At 49.5% G+C, this 14,155-nt stretch overlaps 1 protein-coding gene and 1 long non-coding RNA gene across 2 annotated transcripts in view; one reads left to right on the top strand and one right to left on the bottom strand.

Annotated features, from left to right (window-relative positions):
• TARBP1 (TAR (HIV-1) RNA binding protein 1) overlaps window positions 1-3,449 on the bottom strand; it is an 88,669-nt gene extending 85,220 nt beyond the window's left edge. The window contains exon 1 of the mRNA XM_059397300.1: window positions 1,767-3,449. Coding sequence (XP_059253283.1) covers window positions 1,767-2,703 — 937 coding nt within the window. The 5' untranslated portion in view covers window positions 2,704-3,449. The remainder of the gene's footprint in view (window positions 1-1,766) is intronic.
• LOC132016161 (uncharacterized) lies at window positions 1,281-11,731 on the top strand. The gene is made up of 3 exons (XR_009403903.1): window positions 1,281-1,625; window positions 7,450-7,611; window positions 9,843-11,731. It is a non-coding gene; the product is annotated as an uncharacterized LOC132016161 (long non-coding RNA).
• Window positions 11,732-14,155: the final 2,424 nt, after the last annotated feature.

Genomic DNA, 14,155 nt, shown 5'->3' with positions numbered 1-14,155 from the left:
CAGCAGGGAGTCTGCTTATCCTTCTCCCAACCTCAGCTCTCATGCTCTCTCGCTCTCTAAAATAAATAATCTTCAAAAACATATCAGACATGCTCTGATAAAAATTTTTACCTCTGGATGATGCCTACACCAAAACGAGTGAGAAAAACCAAAAAAGATAGAAGTTTGAACTCCAGGAAACAAGAATTCCAAGCCAGGCATCAGGTGAGGGCAGAGATGAGAACTGGCAGCTACACACCAGGCTGAGCTTATAAGGGGAATCTAGGATAGACGTCTTGGAGAAAATGACTGGACTTTGTATAAGAAAGATTTAGAGGATGAGCTAACACTTCAAGGCTGAATTCATGATAAATATAGAGAGAACCAAACTAATCTGTAAATGACCTAATTCCAGAAAAAAAAAAAAACCTGCAGGAAGGGGAAAAAAATCATAATTTACTACATGGGTCATCTGTGAACATCTTCAGTCATAACTTTGTAAACGTTGAACTTACATTTAACTGAAGTGTAACTGTGGCAAATGATATTGATTTACCCAGATTACGGGAAGACAGAGGTAAGTCCAAAATAATCAGCTAAAAGAGGTACAAATGGTCGCTTTCTGAGGGGGCAAGAAGCAGAGACCACTGCTCATCTTTAAAACTCTGTAGAACGACTCTTTAAAATAAATGACTTCAATTTTGGTCATTTAAAAAGTGTTCTCCGGTGAAAACTCTCCTGGGATGATCACTACTTTGTGGACTGCCAAAATATTTACTAACGTTGTAGACAAACATGAAGATCTACTCCCAACTTCAACCAAACAAAAAACCCCTTACCAGTAAGAGGGGGTACAGTTAAACAGGCAGAAATTATCTATGGGGACAACTTTTTTTCTTTTCCTTTTTTAAAGATTTTATTTGACAGACAGAGATCACAAGTAGGCAGAGAGGCAGGCAGAGAGAGGGGGCAAGCAGGATCCCCAGCGAGCAGAGAGCCCAATGCGGGGCTCGATCCCAGGACCCTGAGATCATGACCTGAGCCGAAGGCAGAGACTCAACCCACTGAGCCACCCAGGCGCCCCTCTATGGGGACAATTTTGAATCATTCTATCTTGGTTTTGGACAGCTCAGAAAGATGCCTGAAGGGCACTTTACCACATTTCGGCGAACAAACCAATCCACAGTACCGCACTGAAGGAAGTCCTTGGTAGCTGGGCCACTCTCGTTTTGTCATCAAGGAGTAGGAAGCAGTCTCAAAAGATTTTTAAAAATTACTTAAAACTGGACTCACCCTATTAAATCAATAGCAAAAACACCCTCCAAAGGACTACTTAAGGACCAAACATTTTTCAAAGAGAACTACCAAGGGAAAGTTCCGGAGTGTGATGATTCCTAGGGCAGAATTGCACCGTGCACAACCCAACCCACTGGTCTTTCAACTTGATGGACACGAGCCCTTCCTTCCTGTGAGCAGGGACCTACCCGGAGATGGCTCAGATTGGGGCTGTCAAGCCCTGCTCGGACTCAGCCACGTTCCTCACCATTCCCCGGCTCAGGGCCGCGCCCCGCTCTGGGTCAGAAAGGTGAGGAAGCGCGGACTGTTCGCAGCTGCCGAGATTCGTGCTGCTTGGAGACCACCCCGAGGTGAGGTTCCCAAGGTTTCCAGGCTTTGGGGTTACCGGACACACACAGGCACGGAGGGCGGAGAGCTGGTTTCGGAAGCAGGAGCCCCCCCACCTCCCCAGAAGGCCAAAGGGGATGGGACGGAAGCGGGGAGGGCAGTACCGGTTCCTTCCCGGGGGCCGCAGGCGCAGGGCGCGCCGCGCTCCGCCGACACCTCCACCGCCCTCTGCAGCAGGTAGCGCGCCCGTTTGCGCGTCAGCGCGTCGGGGGCCTGCGTCAGCCCCGCCTGCACGGTCCTCCAGAAGCGCCAGCAGCGCCGCGCGTCGGGGTCCTCCTCGCCCGCTCGGGGGCCGCGGTCGGCGCCGGGCTCGGGCAGCAGCCTCTCGGCCAGGGCGCTCAGCACCAGCAGCCGCGGCCCGACGCGCCCCGGCCCCGAAGGCGCTCCGGCCGCGACCAGCCCGGCCCAGACGGCCCGCAGCGCCGCCCCGCCGCACTGGCCCAGCGCCGGCAGCAGCCTCCCGGCCGCCAGCGCCGCCGCGTCCTCCGCCGGCCCGGCCTCGTCCCGCTCCCCGCCGGCGCCCAGCGCCAAGGCGAGGGCGGCCTGCGCCACCCGCTCCAGGAGCGGCCCGTCCTCGTGGGGCCGCAGGCAGGGCCCGACCGCCGCCAGCACCTCCACCGCCGCCTCCGCGCCGGCCGCGGGCCCCCCGGCCACAAGGTCGCGCAGCGCCTCCTCCGCCAGGGCGGCCGCCAGCTGCGGGCCCCCGGCGAGACGGGCGCACGAGCGCAAGGCGGCGGTCGCGGCCCTCAGCACGCGCCGGCGGTCCCGGGCCGGCAGGTCGGGGTCCGGGGCGCCCGCAGGGCGCCCGCGCAGGCCCCGCAGCAGCGGCACCAGAAACCCGGCGGCGACTTCGCGCGCCGCCTCCGGGAGCGCGCCCGCACCCCCGCCGCCACCGCGCTCCTCCGCGTCCTCGAGGCGCTGCAGCAGGAAGCGCAGCGTCTCCACGCGCTCCGCGGACGCCTCCCCGCGGCACAGCGCTCCGAGCAGGCCCCGAGGGTCCCGGCTCTGCGACAGCAGCGTTTCTGCGAGGACCCGCTCCATTTGCCGCGCGCGCCCCGCCGCGGCCACCCGGCGCCCAAACGACGGGCGTGCGCGAGTGCGTGCGCGTGCGCGGTGCCCGGGCGCCCGCTGGGAGGGGTCTGCAGCCCCGCCCCATCCCGCTCCGCGCGCGCCCTGGGCACGTGTCAGCTACACCGCCTGCAGCGCGTCCCCCTCACTGTTTTTTTAGAAGGTGCCCCTTGTTAAAAGATGCTGTAGTGCGCCCTCCAGCTCCACCGGTTACTAATTGAAGATTGGTCTGCCGGGACCCTAAATCAAGCAGGTGTTCCTGAGAGCTCAGGCCAGAGGTACACCTGAGGCAGCTCTCAGCCACTTAAGAGCTTATTTTCCAAAAAGGCACAGGTTGCCCCGCCCCGCCCCTCCAAAGAGATTGACACAATGGGTCTGGCCCTGAAAAGTACTTTAGCTATGTGTTAGGGACAGGCAGGGCTGAAAAAAAAAAGGCCCGCGGCCTTTGCAGTCAGTGTCCAAAGCTGACTGTAGAATGCAGATGTTTCTACACAGTGCTTGTGTTCCCCTGTGCAATCCCAAAAACTGACCACCCATGTATTTTCTGTGTTTGTGACAGCATCCACTGCTACAGACAAAAAGTCTCAGGTTAGCATGGATCTTACTGGTTTGGTTCCCAGGCAAACTGAACCTGTGACTTGGGTTTTCTTTGCCTTCTAACCATAGAGATCTCTCCCATAGTGAATGGAGAAAATAATACCCCACCTTCAAAAAGTTTGACATGTAATAAACATAATTGATAAGGTGTAATTTAAAGCTACTTAAAGTTAAGGTTACTTTTACATAAAATCATTTTATATTTTGGATTTTATGTTACTTAAAGTTATCTAAATTTAAAGTTACTAAACACCATGGATGCAAGATTTTTTCCCATCTTTCTGTCCATTTTCTTCATTGACAGAATGCACAAATGCTTTTATTGTAAACTCACTCAGAATAAATATCAATTGCCTTCAAGATACAATTCTCATATGCCTAATAAACAAAAATGGACAAAACTATCAAATGAAGACATGCAAATGCAGACCTCTGAAAAGGTGTTCAGTATTCGTTGTTAGAGAAATGCAAATTAAACCATCAAAAAGATACCTTTCCACACCCTTTGAATAGCTAAAACTTCAAAGATTGAAAGAGCCAAGGACTCACTTTGGGAAGTTGTCTTTAATGACGTTTATACCTCCACCCCTGGAGATTTGCTTAAAATAAATGAAAACATATTACGACAGAAATGTTTGTACAGGAATGTTGTTGCCAACATTAGTCATTATAACCAAAAGTTTATCACAACTGAAACGTCCCTTGATGGAGGAACAGATAAGTTGTGATCTGCCCATATAATAATGTTTGCTGTTCAGCCATAGCAAATTACTAATGCGTGCAAGAACATGGGTAAATCTCAAAAACATTATGTTGAACAAAAGAAGCCAGAGAACAAGGTTTACATACTGCATGATTCCATGTATGTGAAGTTCAAGAATAGACACAAGTAATCTTTTGGGTAGAAATGAGAATGGTACTTGCCTACAGGAAGTGGAGATTAAAATAGAACAGGGCACCAGGGAACTTTCTGAGGTAATGGAAATATTTTTCTCGATTAGGGTGTCGGTCACACAGGTTTCACACTTGTCAAAACTCCTTGAAATGAATCCTTGAGATCTAGGCATTTCAGGGCATGTAAGCTTTACCTCCGTTTTTCAAAATGACTTATTAGAAACATATTCATAAGTTGGCCTATGTTTCATGCCCTGTTACCTACAGAATAAAGCCTGGCTCCAGAACGTGCACTGAAGGCTTCTCAGCCTCTGTTGAAAGCCAACCAGCCTCCTACCGAATTCCCCCTACTGTGCCCCGTGTCCCAGCCACACGGAACATGGTGGGCAAGTGGTCTCCTAACAACAGAGCTGCCTTTTCCGTCCTTGATGGTTGAGGATTTCCTGTTCCTGAAGCGCTGTCTTCCTCCAGGTCTCATTTTCTCATGACGTAACTTCTTCCTGTTTTCTTTTCTCCCCCTCTTTGAAGGAAGACTCCTCTTCCCCCTCCTGACGTGTTTCCACAGTTACATCTCCAGGCCCCTGTTCTTCTCACTTTATAAATTTTACTGGAGTAACTTCATTAAAACTAGAGATTGGGCTACTATTTACGTGCTAATGATCAGAAAAAAATCTGTATCTCCTGCCCAGATCTCTCTCCTGAGCCCTCAACCTATCTACCCACCTCCCTGCCAGACGTCTCCATTGGCATACCCAGGCATCAGTCTGACTCTACACTTTTACAAACTTAAGCCATTGCCTTCATCCCCCCAGCATCCTTACTTCTTCCCAAGTATTTCTAAAATTCTAGTGTCCCCACTCCTTTGTCCCCAACCAATACCTTCGTTTTCGACTGTTCTCTTTTCTTACTAAGATAACAGCAGCAGCCTCCCGCCTAAATCACTCTCCACTCCAATACACGCTCCATGCTGCTACCAAGATGCTCTTCCTGAAACCAAACCACTGGTGGCCACAGCCCTCAGAATCATGTTTCACTATTTTAATGTGACATCCAAGATGCCTTGTGAGGTGGCCCTTTCCAACTTCTCCAGCCCCATCTCCCACATACCTCATATACACCTGGATTTGGAAGTCCCTAAAACAGGTCACGTGCTCTCACTTTGCCCTTTCAAAAGCCCTTCCATCATCCAGAGAGCCCTTACCTCTACTCCACATGACTGACACAGTTCCTTTCGGGACACTGTTCAAATGTCACCTCTCCCAACAGTCGTTTCTTAACACCTCACTCCCACCACCAACACCCACCCCCAACTTAGGCAGGTGACCCTCTTCCAAATTCCCAGAGCAGCCTCCCATATCACTAACACTGCTTTTGTCATGTCGTGATGTAATTGCAGGTTTATGTTTCCAGCCACCTCCCACCGTGAGAGATTTGAGGGCCAGGGGTGGTGGGGAGGAGGTATGATGTTATTGTCTTTAATCACACTAATCCCAGCATGTGCTCTTCTACCTACTTCACGCTCAAGAAACGCTATTGAGGGGCAGCTGGGTGGCTCAATTAAGGGCACAACTCCTGATTTCAGCTCTGGTCATGATATCATGGGTCATGAGATCGATCCCCAAGTAGGGCTGCACGCTGGCCAGAGAATCTGCTTACAATTCTCTCTCTCCCTCTGCTCCCCCCACCCCAACTCGCACGCATGCACTCTCACTCCCTCTCTCTCAAATAAATAAATCCTTAAGAAAAGAGAGAAATGCTTACTAACAGGCTGACCATCTCTAATTCCTCCATGAAGACCCAAATCACAGGGCATTTCCAATAAGCCCCTCCCAATGCCCCGAATTATACCAGCTTCTACTTGTGTATTCTCCAAACCTTCCACTGTAGCAATAATAGTGGCTAACAGTTACCCATCATATTTACTATAAAGAAGACGTGGTAATATTTTTCTATATGTATTAATACATTTAACCCTCAAGACAACTCATAAATGATGTGCTATTATTTTTCTCATTTTAAGAAAGAGGAAACCAAGAATGGGGGAGGTTAAGGAATTTGCCCCAAAGTCACATGACAAGAAAAGCAGCCGAGCTGGCTCAAAGCCACGCACACTGCTCTAAAACATCAAGAGAGAAAAGTACACAATGAACGTGTCAGGTTAACTGTCTCACAGCCCCTGCTAGTGTCTGAAGCAACTGTGTGAATGGATGAACGTGTTTGTTTCTGCCATAGCCTATGCACACCTTAAGAATAGGGCTGCGTTTTAATTCATTTTGTATCCTACACACCAAACAAAGTACCAGAAACATAGTAACCCTGCAGTGAGTGCTCAAACCTGGCTGGATAAGTAAGAATTCAGTATTTTGTGGTGAAAGTCGGATAAATCCAATGGTCAGAAAATTCGCAGTGACACAATTACTCTTGAAACATGAGCCTCAGCGAGCTGACGTCCTTGTCGCTTGGATCAACGTGTAATAAATCGCTGCTCTGGTAGAGTAGACCCAGAATCTCTAGCTACCCACCCCTCCTCATCCTTGCAAAGGTGAATGGTCGGTTGCGAGTGATAGAATGGGGTTTAGAATCCTTTGCTGTCCCTAATCCTTGCCATTTCCCTGCTTTATCCGTAAGTGAATAGAGCTTATGACTAGCAGCTATCTTAAGAACAAAAGCAGGTGCCAGTGGAGGCAAGTGTCACAGTCTCTCCTGCTTTCTTAGCTACTTAGCTCAAAGATTCACGTATTCAGCATTCTGTTTTGCATCCTTTACACCCAAAGCTTGCCACCTGCTGTTTCCTCAAGTGATGAACGTGTCTGCTTCTGAGAAAGAGACTCTGCCTCTGCTTTGTCTGGTGGATGCAAGCGTCTGGCGATGGCCCCGGGATGTGCTCCCTGCTCACAGCCCAATGACCCCCTTGCTTATGCGCTCACGAAACGGGCTGCAACACACAAATCATTCAGATTTAGGCATTAGTTGCCGATGCCATGTATTTTAAATCTTCCCATGAGCTCTCTAAAGATGGATATCCTGGATTCCCTTCTAAGCTGAAATAGTGCCCTTATAAATGGGATGGTTTGGCAGTTCCTCTGAGTTTTAATCCTGACTCTTCTCCTGTTTCCAATTTAATGAATACCGCTTCCTCTTTAGAAAGAAACGAAGAGAGGTGAATGGGAAAGTGCCCGTTAGGAAAAGTCATCCAGGTCAATGTTTTCTTAAATGTCTCTTCCTTAGAGGAGTGTTGGTGCCAACTCCCTGTTTGCTGCTGCTGAAGTTCCTGCAGGTACTTAACTGGGTCTTTCCGGGTGTTTCCTGGACCCAGTGAGCCAGAGCTCCCCAATCCTGTGCGTGACAGACAGCCACGGAAAACAGAGAAAGATGAACAGCCTTCCAGAGGTAGGTACACAGGGCTCACAACACACTGAAAAAGTCTTTTTTTAAATGCCTGCATCTCATATGCACGCACACTCTGGGATGGATGGGCAGATCTGGTTAGAAGCTGATGTTTCTCCGGTAGAAGACGGTCCTGTTGTCAAGGCGGTGTGCTTTTGCATCCTTGATGTTTACAGTTGCAAAGTGGAAGACACATCTAGAAGGAAAGGAGAACCACCACTGGCAAGATGTCAGCTGGAGTCTTTAGCCGTTTACCTCGGAGAGTCTCAGAATGGGAGGGAGCTTCTTGAGAGGTTCTGTCTCAGATTTTTTTACTTTTTTGCCTTGTGATGTGTCCCATGAAAGTCCTCAGAGAATCGCCATGGAGAAAATTGCTGTAGCTGGACCAGGAGTAGGATTATGTGAAGGGGGATTTCCAGAAGCCTCGAATTCCCTTTGGGGATCTGTGGCAGATACCATTAGCTGTTTATATAATATCTATCCTCCCTTCTTCCTCGCTCACAAAACCCTGGTTTTGTTCTGGATGATGGTGTGTTAACCTCCCCCTGCCCACCCCTTAAGCTTATGCTTAAGGAAACCAGCAGTGCAATCTTGTTCCCTACTTTTCTTTCCTTAGAGTTAGGGAATGGGGAATGGCTTGTGTCCTTGTCCTTGAAAAAGAGACCTCAGCAGAAGTCCACTAGCTATATGTCTGGGAAAGCATTTGCTTTCTTTGAAGATTATATTAATTTATTTGTCAGAGAAAGAGAGAGAGAAAGAGAACACACAAGCAGAGGGAGCGGTGGGCAGAGGGAGAAGCAGACTCCCCGCTGAGCAAGGAGCCCCATGCGGGACTTGATCCCAGGACCCCGGGACCATGACCTGAGCTGAAGGAAGATGCTTCACTGACTGAGCCACCCAGGAGTCCCAAAGGTTTTGCTTTCTGATAAAAAAAGAAAGACTGTCACTGCCCTAGCCTGCCTCTACTGCTTCTCGCCTGAACACAGTGTGCGCCCGGGACCACTGGAGCCCTGTCAAGCCCATCAGAGAACAGGTGCGAGGTGACAAACCCCACATTAAAGGTGGCAGGGGAGAAAGCTTGGGAAGAACCTGGCTTCCTCAGAGCTGTTCAGTCACTGCTGGAAAGTAACTATTTCAACTTACTGTTATATGAGAATAATGAGCCCTGTCTGCTTGAGCATCTCTCATTGAGTTCTCCATCCTCGCAGTCAAACACTCGTACCTGCAGCAGAGCTCCCGCCCGGCTGCATGTTATTTCCTGTCATTGCCTCTATCAGTTCCGAGCCTCTCGCTCTTTCAGGGCTGAGACTTTCTGACCAAGTGCCACAGTCATTTCTTCCTCCAACCACACATTTACTGTGCTAAGCCCTGGGACTCATGGCCCCATTCAAAAGGAGATGACACGGTCATCCTGGGCATCATTCTCCCTTGTTCTCAGCTCATACTCAAGTGCATGGTCCAGGCGAAGTTCAGGAGGGGCCTGCCCTGGGCGTCCCATGAAGACATACCTTCCAGCTCTGCCTTTCTCGGAAGTAAGTGTGGGCCTAGTGTGGGTCTCCCCCAGAATCTGTTGGCTTTCAGCTTGATGCCAAGGAGAATCACCAGGCGTCTTGGACCCCAAGAGCAGCCTGCTTACACAGGACGCCTGGCCTCACTCTGGAGCAATCAAACCAGAAACTCAGAGCATGGGGCACAGGGTCCATATTTTTTCTGGAAAGCTCCACAAGCTGGCTGAGAATGGCTCCCTCATGCACTTCCTACCTCCCATGGTAGATATTCACAGGAAATTAGGGGAAGAAGGGAGACAAAGAAAACTTCACTATCTGGGGACAAGCCATCCTTTGGACACTTAGCAAATCAACCGATGAGAGACAGACCTTGTCTTGCCTCTGCCGTAGGCTGCCTCGCTCATTTGAAGATGCAGAGAAGGAAAAGCATGAAGAACCAAGAGAAAGAGAGAGAGAGAGAGAGAGAGTCATTGGCCTCACTGAGGGGAGGGAAGGAGATGTGACCGTATTCACAGCAGTCCCCAGGATGAATACGTTCACTTCCAGTATGCCATGTGTTGTCTGTCTCCCCTTAGGTCCCAATGGAACATTGGGATGCTATGAGGGCCGTGAAATTTTCCATCAGTTTATCTTTTAAACACAATCTAAGAGCTTTATAAAAAAGAGAAAAACAATTGTCTTTGCTCCTACTGCTAGATCCTTTCCTTTTTGGTTTTCTGCAAACAGAAGGCGTTCTACAGAAGCACCCTTCCCTGCTCTCCTGAGTGCCCAACGCCCCACTGAGGCTGCGCTTCTCCCCGGCCGGCATCCCTAGGAGTTCCGCAGGCGCAGGGAGCAGGACAAAGTGTGCTCACCCCTTTTCCAAGGCAAAAGTCAGAATTCTCGGGGCACCTGGGTGGCTCAGTGGGTTAAAGCCTCTGCCTTCGCTCGGGTCATGATCTCAGGGTCCTGGGATCGAGCCCCGCATCGGGCCCTCTGCTCAGCAGGGAGCCTGCTTTCCTTCCTCTCTCTGCCTGCCTCTCTGCCTACTTGTGATCTCTGTCAAATAAATAAAATCTTAAAAAAAAAAAAAAAAGTCAGAATTCTCAAGCTTGGCTCTTGCTGTCAGCATCTCTCCCTCTGTTGCTGCTGTGCCCCGGGGAGGCGGTGGCAGGGTCTACCGTCACCTGAGGATCCTGTTATAGGAGGATTTGCAGCACGTCACTGCAGGGAGACTGAGGCAGAGAGAGTTCTGGCCAACGTCAAGGCCAACGCCAACATGAGAGCGTGGGAGGGGCTTTCACCGCTGAGTGTGCAATAAGGAAGGAGGTGAGATCCCCTGATGGACTGACTTTATTTTGCTGCTTGGTGATAAGCATCGAAAGGCTGCATTCAGCTGAACCTGCACATACCAGGCCAATCGAATTCTCCTCAGTAGTAGCTGCTACCCAAGGAGCTTTTTCTCAAAACGCTGGGAATTTCCTTTCCCTGATAGATAAGTAGGTGTCCTTAGAGAGGGTTTCGCATATGGATTTAAATGCTGGTGCCTGGGCTCAGAGCCAGAGGCCATTAAGCAGATACTGCTGATTCCTCATTGGGGGTGGGACAAAGCTTTTAAGGTGAGCTACGGAGACAGTCCTCAAGATTTCAGGCAAGGATATTGTGGGGTTTATTTTTCCTGTTTGGTTAGGGCAGGAATGGTTTACAGCCCATGAAACAGATGCCAGAGATGTCACTCACCTCCACGTTGCAGGTCCCAGCTTTGGTCCTAGTTCTTGGGCAGTGGGGCACCTACTTTTTTTTTCTTTCACTGAAATATGTCCTCTGCTGGGTTCTCTTTCTTTGTCAGTGTGCACATACAACTTGTGATGGTTAATTTGATGTGTCAGCATGAAAGTTGTTTTTGGTTGAGATTAATATGAGGTGGACGAACTTGGAGTAAAGCAGATTGTGGGTGGGCCTCATCCAATCAGTTGATGGCCTGACTAGAACAAAAAGACTGGTCTCCCTAAGCAGGAAGAAACACTGGAGCAGACAGCCTTCAGACTATGTCTGCACCACCGGCCCTCTTGTCTCCCACCTTCTGACCCACACTGCAGACTTGGACTTGTCAGCTTCCAGAATCACGTGAAAGAACTTACAAGTCTCTTTCTCTGGGGTCGCCTGGGTGGCTCCATCAGTTAAGTGTCTGCCTTCAGCTCAGGTCATGATCCCGGGGTCCTGGGGTCACGTCCCACATCGGGCTCCCTGTTTGTCAGGGAAACCGCTTCTCCCTCTGCCCTGCTTGTGCTCTTACTCTCTCGCTCTCTGTCAAATAAATAAACAAAATCTTTTAAAAATTCCTTTCTCTCTATATATTCTACATATATCCTGTTGGTTCTGTTTCTCTGGAGACCCCCGATGGATACACAAGTGTTCCCAAACACTCAAGTACTTCTGGAAACATCGTCTACTAAATGCAATGCTAAGTTTAAAAAAAAAAAAAAAAGTATTTGCTGAATGTTAGAATTTCATTTTAAAGATTGTTGTGTATTTAAGTTGATAATCTCATGTCTTCCTAATGATCGGTAGTTTTATTTTTTAAGTTCTGCATTGCTCTCATTGGCCAATAAATACTACAGTGTTTCTGAGTCTATAAGAAATAGGTGTTATGTAACTTATTTTTCTCAATCAGCCATTCAATTGAGATAAGTTTATCCAGCATCCATCCACTATATACTCCTTTAAACAGTTTATAAAAGTCAGTGTGGTTTCTCTCTCAGGTGTGTCTTCCCCTCTTTTCTCTGTGGCTACAAGAGCAGAGTGTTTGTAAGACAAGGGACCGGTGGAGGGGGATGGGCAGCCACTTAACACAAGAGTATATGGGAGAGATGTTAGCAGGAGGGGTGATCTTTTCGGCGTGAAAGATTGAATTGTTTTTAAGATGCTCTACCCAGAGACCTGACTTTGGAGGCTGTCTTCCTGTTTCTTTCCTCATCCTCAAAACTGAAGACCAGCGGTGCCTGGGTGGCTCAGTCGTTAAGCGTCTGCCTTTGGCTCAGATCATGATCCCAGAGTCTGGGGATCAAGCCCCGTGTCCGGCTTCCTGCTCTGTGGAAAGCCTGCTTCTCCCTCTCCCACTCTCCTGCTTGTGCTCCCTCTCCTGCTGTGTCTCTCTCTGTCAAATAAATAAATAAAATATTTTTTAAAAAATTGAAGACCACTCTACCCTTCACACGCACACATGCATGCGCGCGCGCACACACACACGCACGCACACAGCATTCCACCCCTTATCCAGCAGCAGATGGTGAGAACAGAAAAAGACTGAATGTTCTAACTTCAGGAAGCCTGATCCAAGAGGAAGAAAACTTTGGGAGCAGGTGGAGTGGGGCGGAAGGGAGAGGAGAGGTGTGAGCCAGAGTGGTAAAAAGGACAAAGAAATAGTGGGAACAAAACAATAGTAAGTTGTTCCAGAACGTTCCACCCCATCACAAACACCCAGTTCCTTTTGGGAAGAAGAGCAGGTGCCGGGGTTGCCTGGGGGGTGGGGGGAGGGGGAAGACACAGTCCTTGAGCTTGTTTGCCATCAGTGCGAATATCTAGGTATTGGCAAACCTACACACCTAGTTCTTTTTATATCGAGAGCCGACATTGTGAACAGTATTCACGTCCATGTGAGTAAGCAGGGCCGAGCCCTGAGCACCTGACGACAGTTGTTTGTCTGTAAACTTCAATCCCCTTTGGTTAGGAATGATGGCAGAGCTCGCTATCACTTGTGACTTTGACCGTTTTTGCATTAGGGGATGACCCGAGGGCTGCACGTGACATGAATTTACTTTGCCTGGGGTCTTAGCATGTGTCATACCCCTGATGACGGGGCTGGCAGAAAGTCTCCACCTCACAAAGGACAACATGACCTCAGGCTCGTTCATCCTGCAAATGTCTGGGTGCCTGCGATGGGCCGCGGGGACAGGCCGCAGGGGCAGTCCATATCTCTGTCCTCGTGGTGCTTACAGTCTGAATGATTTTACCAGCAATTAACAATGGGTAGGATAAGTAGGATACAAGACCAAGCCAAAAGTACACAGAAAGCCCAGAGGCAGAGGCCCCAGCTGGCCTGGGGAGTAGGACTGGCTTCCCTGATAAAGGGCATGTCAGCCCATACTGAAAGAATGAGGGGAATTAGCCAGGGAGGAGCTGATGGAAGCTTCCCCCAGGGGAAACGACAGGGAAACCGTGGGACCACAGAGAGCAGGAGCAAAGACAGAAGGATGAGGGCCGCCTGTGTGCCATGAGGCAGGCCAGGAAGACCAGGCCTGGCCAGGCGGCCCAAAAGGTTGTGCTCAGAATTTCAGACTTGATTCCAGGTGGGAAGCTATGGTAGGGCTTTTTGCGGGGAGGAGGGAGTGTCGAATGATTTGCACGTTGCGTGAGTGTGATGCTGTTGAGACAGCTGGACCGCACAGGTGCCGCAGAAGTCATGAGCTCGCTAATTCGACATTTAACAGTCAAAGTATTTCTTTTCCTGTTTTAATCGGGGCAAAACCCACATACATAAAATGGACCATCTTCACCCTTGCTCAGTGTCCATTTCACTGGCATGAAGCGCATTCCCTCTGTGGTGCAAAAAATCACCGCCAGGACCCTTTCCATCTTGCAAAACCAAAACTCTGTCGCCATTGAACAATAACTCACCTTTCAGCCCCCAGCCCCTGGTGGCCACCATTCCACCTTCTGTCTCTCTGAATTTGAAGTCGGAACCTCCTAGGAGTGAAATCATAGAGCGTATGTCCTCGTGACTGGCTTATTTCCCTCTGCAGAATAGTCCCAGGGTCCTTCCAGGTTGTAGCCTGGTCAGGATTTCCTTCCTCTTTAAGGCTGATTCGTATTCCATTGTATGGATAGACCACATTTATGTGTCCATTCGTCTGTCAACGAACACTCCAACTGCTCCCTCCCCTTGGCCATTGTGAACAACGCTGTTGTGAACATGGCTATGGGGACAGCTCTTTGAGTCCCTGCTTTTAAGGGACTACATGCCCTCAAATATTCTTCTGAGGATATATACCCTCAAAGTC

Source organism: Mustela nigripes, chromosome 4, assembly GCF_022355385.1.
Source record: "Mustela nigripes isolate SB6536 chromosome 4, MUSNIG.SB6536, whole genome shotgun sequence".
NCBI classification, from domain to species: Eukaryota; Metazoa; Chordata; class Mammalia; order Carnivora; family Mustelidae; genus Mustela; species Mustela nigripes.
The sequence above is the reverse complement of the archived record's forward strand: the minus strand, read 5'-3'. Positions and strand labels throughout refer to the sequence as shown.